Below are 15,049 nucleotides of genomic sequence, written 5' to 3'. Positions count from 1 at the left end.
GTGGTCGAACTTCTGAAATGACGCTTTCTCCATCTTGCTTGTTTGTCATGGTATGTGCCTGCTGCTGCATTTGTGTCTGCAGGTGTGAAATTTGCTAAGGTTGAGGCTTTCTTTGGAAAAGAGCTGAAATGTCTCTTCTCGCACGTTCTAGTCAAACTTAATTTCATGATTGAAATGACTGGCAGGGGACTGTCATCGTAAGGGGGCACTTGACCAGTGTATCACTACAGTGTTTGTGTCCTCCTTCCAGCTGGATCCTGTCAGAGGTGAGCCCTTGGGCTCATTTTAAAAGAGGAGTTTTAAGAACTTAAATGCTATTCATGTGGTCTCCTCATATTACTGCAGTTAAAAATCTCTTCCCTCCAGAAAACTGTAGTTTTCTCCTATGGTTGGTGTGCTCTGTCACAGAGGTTTTACTCGGTGAAATGCCGGGAGCCTTACCGCGCACAAGGCACCGGTGAGAACTCTGACAGCAGCTCTGGTTAGTTTGACGTTTGCTTTGGGTTTCGGCTGATAAAAAGCAGCAGATGTATTTCTTTTCCATGCCCTCCCCTCTCCATCTTTCTGATCATGATGATATGATCGTTGTTTCTAAATGTCTTGTGAGGCTACGTGGTCAGGTAAGGTTGACTTCATTGTTTTTTATGGTAGCTACTCATCCCAAAAACTGCTGGAGTGGGAGGGAAACAGCATTGATTATTGAAATAAGCTCTACTGTGATTCCTTATTGACGTTAAAACTGTGGTTTTACAAACTGGTCTTGACTGCTTGAATGCTGACAGATAGACTTTTTTTTTTTTTAATGGAACGTGAGGGTTGCGTCCTACCTCACTCTCTGCGTGTGTGCGCTTAAAAATGTGCATGCGTGTGTTTTATGAAGAAAATTTAGCATGCAAACAGCAGCAGCTTTGGAACGTCTTTCTAATGTTGTCATTTCTAGCAGGCACTGCTAAATGTTTTTAAGTAGACAAGCACTTAACGTTTTTAAGTAGATAAATTAAGGATTTGCCTCCTGTTACTTTTAAGTCCAGATGAGCTTTCAAGGAAGAATTGTAACAATGTTAAATGCTCTTGGTTTTTCATTTTTCACACTCTTGAGTGCTCCATCCATTCCCCTGCTGTAAGACAGAAAAAAAATCAGAGGTTGGACAAATGCTGACTTTGATATGTTTTCTTTTTGTTAAGATGTCTACACTACGTAGTGGTCGTAAAAAGCAGCCGGCCAGCCCTGATGGTAGAGCCTCACCTATTAATGAAGACATCCGTTCCAGTGGCCGCAACTCTCCGAGCGCTGCCAGCACCTCCAGTAATGACAGCAAAGCAGATTCCGTGAAGAAATCTACCAAGGTAAAGTTTTCCCGTTCTTTTTTTGTGTTAGGACTGGACACCTGAGGCCTCTTCAGTCAGCTAAATGAGATGCAGATTCTAGGAGGCCAGGGAATCTCTCTGTGACCTAGAAATTCCTACTTGTGTGGATAAGCAAAAAATTTAATGGTGCATCTGACTTATACTTTGTTCCTGTAGATAAGGATGTATGATGATAAAAACCATTAAAGTATCCCCACATAACCTTACCGCTGTCATGATAAATTAATCCTTCAATTTTGGATGCAAATGTAAGCATTAGGCTCGTGGAAGTAATACAGATCAGAAATGCTACATTTGAGACAAGTAGACAGTTTTGGGGATTTTTTTTTTTAAGCAGTATTTAATCCTTGTTTACAAAGGAATATGAATATGTAGTAATTGAGACTACTGCTGTTACTGTTTTTCTGTGTATATTTGCTTGATTTTTCAGAGCAAGCTGACAGTTTAGTCTGTTTAAATGAATAAGTGTCTTTCCAAGAGAGTACTGAAGAAACAAAGCCAGATGAAGCAGGAAGGCTTGCCATTAAGCAGTGTAAATTGAAAAGTAGCAAGTTAAAAATAAATATTTTAAAGAAAAAGGAAGTCAAAACAGGAGTACGGAGCAAGTTTTCACATGATAAAAGCTGAGAACTTAGGAAATTTTGAAGTTAGGTAATTACGTGATGTATAAAGCTGTCCCAGGCTGTGAAAGAAGGTAGTAATGTTGTAATAGCTACTCACTGTTAGCCCTATATTTGAGAGGATATAAAAATATCCCTCTCCAATATCAGGAGTAAAGCAGGAGTTTCATGTAGTAGAAAGAGGCTTATCCTGTGCCCGTCTCCGCAGAAATTCTTGCTCCATCCTCTGTTACCAACTGGTCTTGGTCTCTGTTAGAGTTGCTACATACCAGTAGATCTGGTATGAGTTCCTGACAGACTTGATTCTGCAGAGCTGAAAACTGCTCTGTTTACTCCTTGACTTTCAAAGCTCGAGACCACTTCTGCATGATGAGGAATGCTTTACTTGATGTTCCTTTTTCCTACTAGCTTGTGTAAGAAACGTGTGCAGGGCTTGTGTGCAAACTGCCCCTTGGGTTTCCATCTGTAGAAGTAAAGTTGCCTTCTGTTTTGGGTTCTCTCTTAAATTTGACCTCCAGAGGGAGTGGCTGGAGCGTTATGTAGATGCAAGTCGTCTGAGAGCTGCTCCTGGCAGATGGTGGAATACAGCAGCAGCTCAGGAACAGATTCCCCTGCAACTTGTAATTGGACACAGGGACAGATGCGTATTGGATTGTTGTTAAATACTGACTATCTCAACTTCTGATCGGTTCTCCTGTTCCATAGGAACCCTCCGCGTTCATTTGTGTTAAATATGGTAGCGCTAGCATACGCTCAATTTACTTTTGCATTTACATCACTGGTAACCGTTGTGTTCTGCTTCATTCGTGGCAGAAGATAAAAGAAGAGGTATCTTCTCCTCTCAAGAACTCCAAGAGGCAGCGGGAAAAGGCAGCTTCTGACACAGAGGAACCTGACAGGTCCAATGCCAAAAAATCCAAAACTCAAGTGAGTCCCACAGAGGGATATTTTTCTCTTAGGAGAATGGTATGAGAGTGGGAGGGGGTGCAAACCCGGTAACAAACCAAAAACATGAAATCAGTTTAAGCCACAGCAAATTGTAACTTAATCTGTGGCTGGAAAGCAACCAATATTATAATGTGTTCCTTCTGTTGAAAAACAGTGGATTGATACGGGGAAAGTCCAGAAGTCTTTTTTTGTTTTAATATCAGTAGCAACCATATAGGAGTATACTTGGATTATTTTCCAATCACCCACCCCACCCCCCAATTTTTTTTTTTAGTTGAAATTTGGTTTTTCCTCTTCGGTGGCAAGTTAGAAGACCACCACTGGAGTTCTCTTAATTTAATGGTATCAAAGCTTGATTGACATACTTGCAGGATGTCTTTTCAGCTGCATGTACCTCACCAGGTTCACTCTTTGCACAGGATTTGGGAATTTTGGCACTAAGCTTTCCATATTACAGAATCACAGAATGATTGAGGTTGGAAGGGACATGGAGGTCATCTAGTCCATCCCCTCTGCTCAAGCAGGGCCACCTAGAGCTGACAGCCCAGGACCATGTCCGGACGGCTTTTGAGTATCTCCAAAGATGGAAAGTCCACCGCCTTTCTGGGCAACCTGTTCCATTGCTTCATCACCCTCATAGTGAAAAAGTGTTTCATTATGTTCAGGCAGAACCTCCTGTATTTCGGTTTATGCCCGTTGGCACTGGACACTACGAAAAAGAGCCTGGCTCTCTCTTTGCACCCTCCCTTTGGATATTTACGTTGCTTGTGCTGTTTTAAGTCCTGTGAGGTTCAAAGGGTGGTACTTCCACTTGTGTTTGCACAGCATGCGTGACAGGTTGCATCCTGTGGCGTGCTGGTAGTGTTCTTTGTGCTGTTTTCTCACGCACGGTGGTTATTCTTCCCCCTCTCCCCGCAGGAGATCAGCAGGCCAAACTCTCCCTCAGAGGGCGAGGGCGAAGGCGAGAGCTCTGACAGCCGCAGCGTCAATGACGAAGGGAGCAGCGATCCCAAGGACATTGACCAGGATAACCGGAGCACGTCACCCAGCATCCCTAGCCCTCAAGACAATGAGAGCGACTCGGATTCATCTGCTCAACAGCAAGTGCTGCAGGCACAGCCCCAAGTGCTTCAGGCACAGAGCGGTTCTGGCCAGGCTCCTGCTCCTACGCCACCGATACCAGCCCAGTTACCAGCATCGCTGCCGGCAGTGTCCAGCGCTGCTTCAGCTCCACCGCAGGTCTCACCGTCAGCGTCCCAGCCCACTAGCCAGCCCCAGGCCCCCGCGCCACCGCCTCCTCATTCTCACATACAGCAGGCCCCGGCTTTGCACCCGCAGAGACTCCCGTCACCCCACCCACCTCTGCAGCCTCTGAGCGTGTCGCAGAGCCAGTCGACCCCTGCCTCTTCGCAGCCTCACCCGCAGGCTCCGCTCCACAGTCAGACCCAACCTGCCCCTCACAGCCTGCCGGCCCAGCCGCTCCTGCCTCATCCTGTACCTTCCCAGCCATTTTCCCTCCCCGCTCAGTCATCTCAGTCTCAGGTTCCCCTTCAGACACAAGCACCGTCTCATTCTCACTCCGCTCTCCAGGTTCAGGTAACGCAGCCTGTCCTGCCAACCGCGACCTCACTGCAGCAGGCTCAGCCTCCACGGGAGCAGCCCTTGCCCCCTGCGCCCATGGCCATGCCTCATATCAAACCTCCCCCTACCACCCCAATCCCTCAGCTCCCCACTGCTCCATCCCATAAGCACCCTCCTCACCTCTCTGGCCCTTCTCCATTCTCCATGAACTCCAACTTGCCTCCACCACCTGCTTTAAAACCTCTGAGCTCCCTCTCAACTCATCATCCTCCATCTGCACACCCTCCTCCTTTGCAGCTGATGCCTCAAAGCCAACCGCTGCAGTCTTCGCCAGCCCAGCCTCCTGTACTGACGCAGAGTCAGAGCCTTCCCCCACCTGCTAATCACCCCCCATCTGGACTCCATCAGGTATCCTCCCAGCCCCCCTTTTCTCAGCATCCGTTTGTCCCAGGAGGCCCACCTTCCATCACCCCTCCTTCTTGCCCCTCCACTTCCACGCCACCCACTGTGCCTGGCATCCCACTTCAGACTTCCATCTCCACATCAGCAGCTTCTAGTGGAAACGTGCCAGTGGTGACAGCCTGCACGCTACCGCCTATTCAAATCAAAGAAGAAGTCCCAGATGAAGCTGAGGAACCAGAAAGCCCTCCCCCTCCACCCAGAAGTCCATCACCAGAACCCACTGTGGTGGATACACCAAGTCATGCTAGTCAATCAGCCAGGTATGGAGTAGTCAGCAGTGCTTCCTTAATGTGCTCGGTCTTTCTGCACCCCCAAAAGCTGAGAAATGAGCTCCTGTGGAGCTGAGTGTACTTTACACGCGCATTTTGTCAGCCTCTCTTTCTGGCATGATTTTGCTCTGTTTTTCTGGAAAGGTGCTGATACAGTCAGCATATTCAGACAGGGCATTGCAGTTTGTAATTGTGAGAGGGGTTTTATACTCTGCTTGTCTGTGGAGTAATATGGTACAATTAATTTTGTCATGGCTTTCAGGGAAGCTGGTAGTGCTATTGTATAAGCATAGAGTGATACTTTTTTTTTTTTTTTTTTTTTTGACATACAGCTCTTAAATCCCAGACTCTTGGATCTTTTAAGCTCTTTCTGTTTTGTTTCTTTCAGGTTCTATAAGCACCTGGACCGTGGCTACAACTCATGCTCAAGAGCAGACTTATACTTTATGCCTCTGGCAGGATCGAAACTGGCCAAGAAGAGAGAAGAGGCCATTGAAAAGGCCAAAAGGGAGGCAGAGCAGAAAGCCAGAGAAGAGAGGGAGAGAGAAAAAGAAAAAGAGAAGGAAAGAGAGAGGGAGCGGGAGCGTGAAAGAGAAGCAGAAAGAGCTGCGGTAGGTTTATTTATAGCTAAGAGCTGTTTAAGGGACTTGGCATGGTAGGATCTGACCTGGATGGTGACTACGGAATGCAAATCCCCAGAAGCGCTTTAACTCGTGTGCCATCAGGTATTTGTGAATATGGGAGCCTGGTGTGTTAAGTGAAAGCCAGCCAGCTGTGAGCACCTCCTGGCCTGCCTGTGACGTTCCTCTCTTTAAAGGAAATGGAGAGTTTCTACTCATGGTCTTTTCCTGATGTGTGGGAAGCCAACGCAGCTGGGGATAACTAGGCCAAGTATTTACGTTTAGTTGCAGTAGAAAAGCACTCTGTGCGGATACAGTGAATGCCTTTGTGCACCTTGTACTTCTGTGCAGGCGCAAGAGTGCTGTCTGCTGGAAGAAGGGGACCTGAAGACTTTTAAAATTTGAAGTAAACTTAAAGGCACATAACTTTTTTTTTTTTTTTTTTTAATGGGGAGACCCAAACTCCAGTCTTCGTATAAAGAGCCAATATAACTAATCCATTTTTCTGTGGCCTGTTGGAAAGGAGTGATTACTTCTGGGCCCACAGAATTGGTGGTCAGTAATGCATTACTGATGCTGAAAAGGAAGGTGCTAAAGTCTTCCTATTCCCTGGCGTGTTTCAGAGATCTGAATAATAGCTATGTGTTTCTGTGGGATTACAAAAGTCAGGATATAGCATCTGTCCACTAAAGGATGTCATGTATGGGAACTTTGCTTTATTTGAGGGATGGGGATCTTTGTGCAATCGCATGAGTAAACTGTGCTTATTGTCCTCCCCAGAAGTACTACGCTGCCCTTGTGCAGGAGGGGAGAGCAGGATGCAAAGTCCTGATGTGAAAGGAGTGGAATTTGTTGTGTTGCACATCGTGGGCATGAGTTTCCTTGGGTGTAGTGGGTTTGAGGATACAAGTGAGTGTGGAGAGGAGAGGAAGAACATGCTGCACACAAGACTGGTAGTCTGTAGTGACATGTACCAGCCAGCTATTGCCCATAGCTGTGACACGTACCACCTAGTTACTGCTTTACTAACTGTAAAGCAGTTGTGTAGCTTTGAGGCTGCCAGTACAAAGAAGTTATCTTCTGGCCTGCAGGATAGACACATTCCAGTTCTTCCCCAAACCACATTGAGCACACAACTGCAGGAGTCACGAGGCTCAGCAGGCTGCACTTAGCTCCTCTTAGAGCTTGAAGGACAAGAAGGGAAGTCTGTGCCTGCTGTGTTTTCACACCAAATGTGTTGAACTAAAATTCTCTTCCCCCGTTCTGTGCAGCAGAAGGTATCCAGCTCCTCCCATGAAGGCCGTCTTGGAGAGTCTCAGCTCAGCGGGCCAGCACATATGAGACCTTCATTTGAACCTCCACCGACGACCATTGCTGCTGTACCACCTTACATTGGTCCAGATACGCCTGCTTTACGAACACTGAGTGAATATGCCCGCCCTCATGTCATGTCGCCAACAAACCGTAATCATCCCTTCTTTGTCCCCCTGAACCCCACCGATCCACTTCTGGCCTACCATATGCCCGGCCTCTACAATGTGGATCCCACCATTCGGGAACGAGAGCTGCGAGAGCGGGAAATCCGGGAGCGAGAAATCCGGGAAAGGGAGTTGAGAGAGAGGATGAAACCTGGCTTTGAGGTGAAGCCCCCAGAGCTAGATGCACTGCACCCAGCTACTAACCCCATGGAGCATTTTGCCAGGCACGGTGCACTGACTATTCCCCCAACAGCAGGACCTCACCCGTTTGCTTCCTTCCATCCGGGTTTGAACCCCCTTGAAAGAGAGAGACTTGCACTGGCAGGCCCACAGTTACGGCCTGAAATGAGCTACCCTGACAGACTGGCAGCAGAGAGAATACATGCTGAGCGGATGGCATCGCTGACAAACGACCCGTTGGCACGGCTCCAGATGTTCAACGTTACGCCTCACCATCACCAACATTCACACATACACTCGCATTTACACCTTCATCAGCAGGATCCCTTACATCAAGGTGAGCCCAGGGAAACGGGCTAGGCAGTTTCCTAGGGAACCTCCCTCGTGAGCTGTTAGCAGAGGTCTACCCAAAACAGGCAAGCTGTGCCTCTGGAATTCAAGTAGCAAAATCCCTGTTTTGTTGTATATGTGACTTCTGTACTGTATCAAGTTATGATAACTGAAATGCAAACAATTTTTTTGGGGGGGAGGGTGGACAAATAACAGTGATAAAGTAAATGAAGGTAACAGTACAGCTATCATCATTGAGACTGCACGCTGTCACTGTAAAAGGCTTGCTGTTTCGATTTTGTTTTTTAAAAGTACTGGGGTTCTAGAGTACCACCTTACAGTGGTGTCTGGTGTACGGGTGGAGGCTCCGTTGGGTGAAGGGAATTCACTAGAACCAGGACAGAGAGATGTCACAGAACTGTCAGCACCGCTAATGGCTGTTATGAGTTAGAGCTGGAAAGGAGCTGAAGCTGGTGTTTCCCTATAGGAACTGAAAAAAAAAAATGAGGAGAGAAAGACTTCATCTCTTTAGCCATTTGACATGACAACCATCTGGCTTTAGTTGAGCTAAAATTCTCTGTCAGGAATCTCATAAAAACCATCTAAATTTATAGGTTGGCATCTTTTTAGCTACAGTATATTCTTATGTGTGGAAATTTTTTTCCCCAGAGTATTTAATAGTTTCAAAAGTGAATCGATGCCTTGCTCGTTTCTAACGCGAGCTACGTGGTTAGTCCTTTAGAAGTCTGAAGTCTGGAACCTGGAGTCTGGAAGATGAGGCACTAAGCAGAATTTTTTCTGATTTTCTGATGGCAGACTGGAGAGGACATAGCAAGCAAGGCACCAGGTGCAGTAGCTGCTAAGTAAGGGCCAAAAAAAAAAAAAGTCCAAGTACTTGAAGTGCAGCTTCTGGTGCAGCTGGCTACAAATGTGGTGTCTGTGCAAGCAAATATAGCATACTTTGCCTTGGAGCAATATGCATTAAACATAGCTGAGATGTCTGCTTTTTGGAGATTGGAAGGATTTTGAGTGCTGTTGTGGAAGCCAAATTGTATAGCAAGGAAATCAGCAAGGGTCTTGTGAGATTGTTACGGGGCGGGGGTTACAGGTAGGAGGTGATAGCACTGAATATCGACATTCTTAAAGCTGTGGCTGTGGTTGAGACTGCACAAATTACAAACCAGTTCAATTTAGGGCAGGTTTGCATACCCCATTGATAGCAGAAGAAATTTGTCGTAGATTGTGTCTATGCAAGGATTCTGTTGTCAGGTAAGTCACCACCTCTGTGCAGGTAAGTCTGGATACTCCTCAGTTATTCTGGATAAAAATATAGCTAGTACGTTCTCGCTGTCAGTCTAGCAAGAGACTGGTGCAGACGAAGCCAAGTCACCTCAATGTTAAGTCTCTCTTACCTGTATTGGAAAAGTAATTTGGCTGTAATCTTGGACGCCAGGTTAAAATACAGTTAGGGGCTCTTGCGTGTCTCTGAGTATTTCTTGCTCCAGAGTAGCTCCACAGGTGGGTAAGGCCCTACCGTGCATAACCTGTGTGTTTCCTTAGAGTGGGGATGAATAGAGTAAAACGTCCACACATCTCTGCTCTGGACCAGGTAACAGCTGAGGGAGACTTGTATTAGCTGTGTTGTATTCCTTTCATTTTTGTGGTTCCTCTGCAGTCTGCTTACAGCATAACAGGCAGAGATTTCAGATGAGCTGGTGAATAAGTGTTTTTCAGGTTTTGCTGGTGTCGTCTTTCATCATACTAGTAAAGTGACATCAGAAGGGTTGTCTACAGATGTCCTCTCCACACAATGATGGTGACAATGTCACCTTTTGCAAACAAAGGTTTTGGCCAGCTTTTGGCCTGTCAAGCAGTATTGGTAAAGTCAGAAGGGTGCTGAAGTGCTTTTGTACTAAATGTCACTAATGATCCTTGAATTTTATGTGTGGAAAGGGGAAATAGGAGAGTTTGTGGGAAATTTTTTTCTAAATGTTGACAATCTTTGTTGGTTTTTTTCCCCTTGCTTGGTGGATTTCTTTTTCTTGTAGAAATTGAAGGCCGTGGGTTGTTGCTTTAACAATTAAGACTGTTTGGTAAGCAGATGGCACTTGAAGATAGAGAAGTGTGTTTCAAATTGGACGGAGCTAAGGTCCTGGTAATTACATGCCAGATAGGCCAAATGCTGATCCGGCTCAAGTCTAACGGGGCTTTTGCTCTCCCAACAGTGAGCGATGCTTCCCAGAGCAGTTGATTGATTGCTTGCTTTCCTTCTTTTACAGGTTCAGCAGGACCTGTTCACCCGCTGGTGGATCCTTTAGCAGCTGGACCCCATTTGGCACGTTTTCCCTACCCACCTGGAACCATCCCCAACCCATTGCTAGGGCAGCCACCTCATGAGCATGAAATGCTCCGACATCCAGTCTTTGGTGAGAGCATTGTACGGTCCTTTACAAAGGCTGACCCTTGATATCAACTGTCATCTTTTCTTCTGGGTCTTAGCATTTCTTGGGGAGGGGAGTTGGTGGAGTCGAGCTGTAACTTAGGTTACAGCCAAAGGTTGGTTGTCTTTTATAAAAAAAAAAAAAAAGGCAGCTTCATGGGATAACTCTCTGCAGCCTCAGAGCAAACAAATGTCTAAAAATGGGCAACTCTCTCTTAGGTACTCCTTATCCGCGAGATCTGCCTGGTGCCATTCCACCTCCTATGTCAGCAGCCCACCAACTGCAGGCCATGCACGCCCAGTCAGCAGAGCTGCAAAGACTGGCAATGGAGCAGCAGTGGTTGCACGGGCATCCTCACATGCATGGTGGTCATCTACCAAGTCAGGAAGATTATTACAGGTGAGAGGTGCTGTGAAGGCTTTGGAGATGCAGGGGTGGTACAGCTTCCTTCATCTTTCTTCACGTTCCATCTTTTTTCTTCTGAATGTCTGCCTTCCTTACTGTGTGCTGAGTTACTGACCTGATGCAGTTCTGGAAGATGGTGAAGCTGTACTAAGACCTAATTTGGGCCTAGGTGATAGGGCAGATAGGAAGCCAGGTCCGAATTATTGGCACAAGATGTAGACTAGCTGAGTCTTACATTGCAGAATTACCTCTGACTGGAGTCTTTAGTGTGGTACTTGATACGATTGCTGCTTCCACATCTCTCTGGCTTCTTTGAGAGAAGTGGAGGAGGGTGGGTAAAAGCTTTTTGAATGAGAAGAGGGGAGAGATTCAGTAAATCGTGAATAACATGGATCCTGCATTACCAGCTGAGAATGCCTAGATGAGTCATGTGAGTTCTTTCTCCCCAGAATGATGTGTGGTGTTGATAGTAGAGTGGTTCTCTTCTTGGCCTGCCTTACATGACACCACCTCATTTCCTGTTTGGCAGTGAAGAAGAAAAAGTCACCAGCACTGCACCTAGCAAGGGTCATTCCACGTGTCTGTGGGTAGCAAGGATATATAGGAAGCAGCGTACTAAACGCCTGCCTTGCGCTGCTTCACCCTGGTGTGTCAGTCCTTGCCTCTGCTATCCAAAATTGCCTGCTGGCCTTGGGCCGTGGGGTCAGCCAGGCTGCCTGCAAGCGACTGTCATATCTGCGACCGCAGATAAAGCTGAAGTGTGATGAGCTGGCACTAGTGCTCTTGCTCACGTGTAAGGAGCGCTTCAGGAGCAAAAGGTCATCGCTTCCTCCCGCAGCAGACGGCATTATCACTGCTGGTACAATGGCTCTCATTTTTGTACTGAAAGCTCACAAGTCCTGTTGCAACCTTTGTTCAGGGCACCTGGGTGAGGTTAGCAGGAAGGCAAGTTATCTCTGAAGTGTCACGACACCTTCGTTTTGTTAAAATGAGTTTTCTTTCTCTTTCAGTCGACTGAAGAAAGAAGGCGACAAACAGTTGTAATAAATTATTTATTTGTAATGCTGGCTATGGAAACCCCAGTCCTTGGGAAGGAGTGGAACATTTTTACATACAATAAGAGCTACAAAAGGAAAAGAATATCTTATAAAGATTTCTTTATATATTTAAAACAGAAACAACCACCCAACAAGTAGAGACTTATCAGCATAGTGTTCATTTGTAGAGAAGATTTCTCAAGACTGGTGTGGGTCTCCCTGCATGACAACGTATTCAGAAGCCTATTGAAAATACAGGACTGTGTGGAATATTCAGAGAACTTCCTGCAATCTTGGTTTTGGTTTTTTTTTTTTCCTTACTAGTTTGTTTTGAGTAGGTGCTAGAATCAGGTTCACAACACAAGTCACTGTGCGTGAAGAGACACTCAATGCATCTATAGCTATTTTAAAAGAAACAAGGATTGCAAGTAGGTGACATAACAAGCTCTGAATCCAAGTGCTATAATAATAAAAATCTACTTTTATTTTAATACATTGTAGGAAATCTTCATAATTTTAAAGAGAGCTCAGTTCTGCAGCATGGCTTTTTAAGTCTGTAAATAACTTTTTTGGGTAGAGGGGAGAAACAAAACAAAACAAAACTCCAGAAACATTTATCTTGATTTTCAGTAACATCACAAATTGTGAATTCCTACCTGGTATTGACAGAATACAGAGTTGATTTTTTAATAAAATATATATATATAATTATCCCTTTAATTAAAGGGAATGATGGGTATCAATAATTTCAAATGGGTAAAAGCTTGAAATTTGGTTTGATATCAACAATAAGCATTAAAGGGAGTTGCAGGGATAATGTTGCAAATGACTGTTTCTGTTCTTGGTTTTTTGGTTTGTTTGGGTTTGTTGGGTTTTTTGTTAGTGTTACATCTCTCTGTTCTGCAGATGATTTCTGTTGAGTTGGGTTTCTCAGCAGTACAGGTGTCCCTTGGAACTAGCTTACCCTTTTGATGCCTACTTCAAGGGTTAATTTTCAGTGTGGCCATAATACACTTCTTTCCTATTACCTTTTGAAACTTAATCTAACTACATTGGTTTTAGACTTTAGACAAAGGTTCAAAGAAATAATCTGTTCTAAAATATCTTTTTTAAAATGTTCCGTGGCTCAAACTAGTACAGCCAGAATTTTGTATGCATGTGCATATTTTTGGAAGATGTGCTCTTTCTGGCCTCTTACGTTTGATACGTTCTTAAGAAAAGCGGATAGGCAACTCGGTTAGTGTTCTTAAAGTTGTTTTGCAAAGACCAGTCTGTATTTCTCTTAGACTGTTTTAGTTTTGGTTTTGTAAGCAAAAACTTTTTAATTGCCACCAGTGTTCTGTATCTCAGGAACTTACTGCTTTGGGATTAACCGGACATATGGACAGTAACATTTACTGACTCCCAACACAACAGGTCCATGCAGAATAACTCCTGTTGGCTAGTTCCCATGTGGATGGTAAAAGGAGAGGAATACACAGGCGGCCAGTGAGCATTATTTTGGAGACAGCTCTGCTTACTGTCTAGGCAGATTTTTATTTTTTTTCTTCCCACTGTTTTGCCATGGGTTTTCTTTGCCAGAGCAGAAGGTGATGCAACCAATGGACATCTGAATCTGGCCGTTTTTTCTGCTGGTGCATAACTTCCCCCCCCACTCACTCTCTCTTAACTCATGAGTGCTCTCTCTGCTGTTGTAGGCTGTTCAGTGTGATGGTTGTGTCATAGGACTGTACTGAGCCATGCTTGATAAACTTGTAGTTAATCATATGTTCTGATGATGGAAGGCATGGCATGCACAGTGCTTTATCCACCTCATGGATCTCAAACCAGTGTCAGTGCCCAAAGATTACTGTCGGACAGTTAGTAACATCAATTTACCGATTTAAACTACGCATCAGGCTATTCTAGGCAAGAGTGTACAGGAGAGAGAGGAGGATTATTTCAACTGATGTTGATCTTCCTTTTTTTCTGTCCTCTATTCTAGATTTCTCAGTGCTAAAGAACTGCAATAGCGTTTAATCAGTTCCATCTGCTGTATTTGAACTGTGAAGGTATTAGGAGGAACAGCTAGTGTTTCTGAGATTTGGAAACCATGAGGTCAACCTAGAGTCAAGGGTGGTAAAGTCATCTTCAGTCAATGCCTTCGGTCGCTGCCTGCAGTGATCAGGTGGAAGGGTTTGCTTCTGAGTAGCGTTTTTTACTTTTGCTAACAGTGGAGTTGCTAGTACGATCGGTCTGCTCAGCAGAGAGAATGCCTCAGTTTACTTTAAAGGTCTAATTAGGCACGTTTCAGTTAAACCTCCCCTCCTTGTTTTTACCATGTGGAATTTGGGAGTTTGGGGGAGTTCAGCCATTTCTTCTGATCCTTCTTTTTTGCTGTTATTTTTAGCTGTAGTTCTTCCTAAGGGGAAAAAAAAAAAAAGCTAATTGCCTCCAATGGTCCTCTCTCTGAATTTTTTTTTTTCAGCTGAAGTTTTCAGTCTGTTCAAAAGATATTCATTGATCTCTTTTCTTTTTTCTTTTTTTAATTAGAAAAGTATTCTGATAATTTGTGGAACTTTTTCTGTTCACAGCATTCAGCAAATAAGCACTGAAATTCTTCCATTTTAGACCAATGATTAACTACAATTTTACATGCAGTGGTTTTTGAAGCCATCTTGGTGTTCAATGCCCTGTTAAAACAACCCAGACCTTTTGATTTTCTTTAAGAAATCTCTCTTATTTTTCCTGTTTTGAAAGTTTATTTTTTAATTTTGCTTTAATGTTTTTGAAACGTCTCTCTTGTTCTATGTCGTCATGGTTGAGCTTGTTTCACTGCACCGTTAAAGCAGAGTGTACATTCTGACTGCTACATTTATATATATCTTGAAGCTTAATGTATATATGAGTAGTTTGCCATGGGATAACACAGTGTAAACAGAGTAGAAACCCAGAAATCGTGACTTCTGTGTTCTCTCCATTTGAGTATTTTGTAATTTTTTTGAAATATTTGTGGACATAAATAAAACCAAGCTACACTACAGCAGCCAGGTTTTGCCTGCAAGCGAAATGTGTCTTTTGATTGTTGTTAGTGGGAAAAGTTCTTTTCATCTGGGACGATACGGGATGGCGGCGTGGCCATCTTGTCTGTTTCAAAGCTGTTGTCTTTCGTGGCTTTATTTTTTCCCTTCTTTGAGGTCATTTCGTTTTTAATACACACTACACAAAACACCAACATCATGTCCAGTTCCAGAGTGTATTCTGCCTCCCTGAGGCACATTTATGCTTTAGGGCCATACTGCATAACTTTGGCGTATTTTTCTATAAGTTA

The 15,049-nt window shown here is 44.5% G+C and overlaps 1 protein-coding gene across 8 annotated transcripts in view; it reads left to right on the top strand.

The window, feature by feature from the left end:
- Positions 1 to 14,766, top strand: part of RERE (arginine-glutamic acid dipeptide repeats) — a 250,039-nt gene extending 235,273 nt beyond the window's left edge. For 6 of the 8 annotated variants that reach the window (XM_075773595.1, XM_075773601.1, XM_075773596.1 and 3 more), the window contains 8 exons: positions 1,186 to 1,347; positions 2,802 to 2,915; positions 3,855 to 5,239; positions 5,637 to 5,859; positions 7,140 to 7,863; positions 10,136 to 10,282; positions 10,516 to 10,696; positions 11,713 to 14,766. In XM_075773595.1, the coding sequence (XP_075629710.1) occupies positions 1,186 to 1,347; positions 2,802 to 2,915; positions 3,855 to 5,239; positions 5,637 to 5,859; positions 7,140 to 7,863; positions 10,136 to 10,282; positions 10,516 to 10,696; positions 11,713 to 11,746 (2,970 nt within the window). In that variant the 3' untranslated portion in view covers positions 11,747 to 14,766. The remainder of the gene's footprint in view (positions 1 to 1,185; positions 1,348 to 2,801; positions 2,916 to 3,854; positions 5,240 to 5,636; positions 5,860 to 7,139; positions 7,864 to 10,135; positions 10,283 to 10,515; positions 10,697 to 11,712) is intronic. The other 2 variants (XM_075773600.1, XM_075773599.1) reach the window with 2 other exon arrangements.
- The last annotated feature ends 283 nt before the right edge of the window (positions 14,767 to 15,049 follow it).

This window comes from Balearica regulorum, chromosome 21, assembly GCF_011004875.1.
Source record: "Balearica regulorum gibbericeps isolate bBalReg1 chromosome 21, bBalReg1.pri, whole genome shotgun sequence".
Classification (NCBI taxonomy): Eukaryota; Metazoa; Chordata; class Aves; order Gruiformes; family Gruidae; genus Balearica; species Balearica regulorum.
The sequence above is the reverse complement of the archived record's forward strand: the minus strand, read 5'-3'. Positions and strand labels throughout refer to the sequence as shown.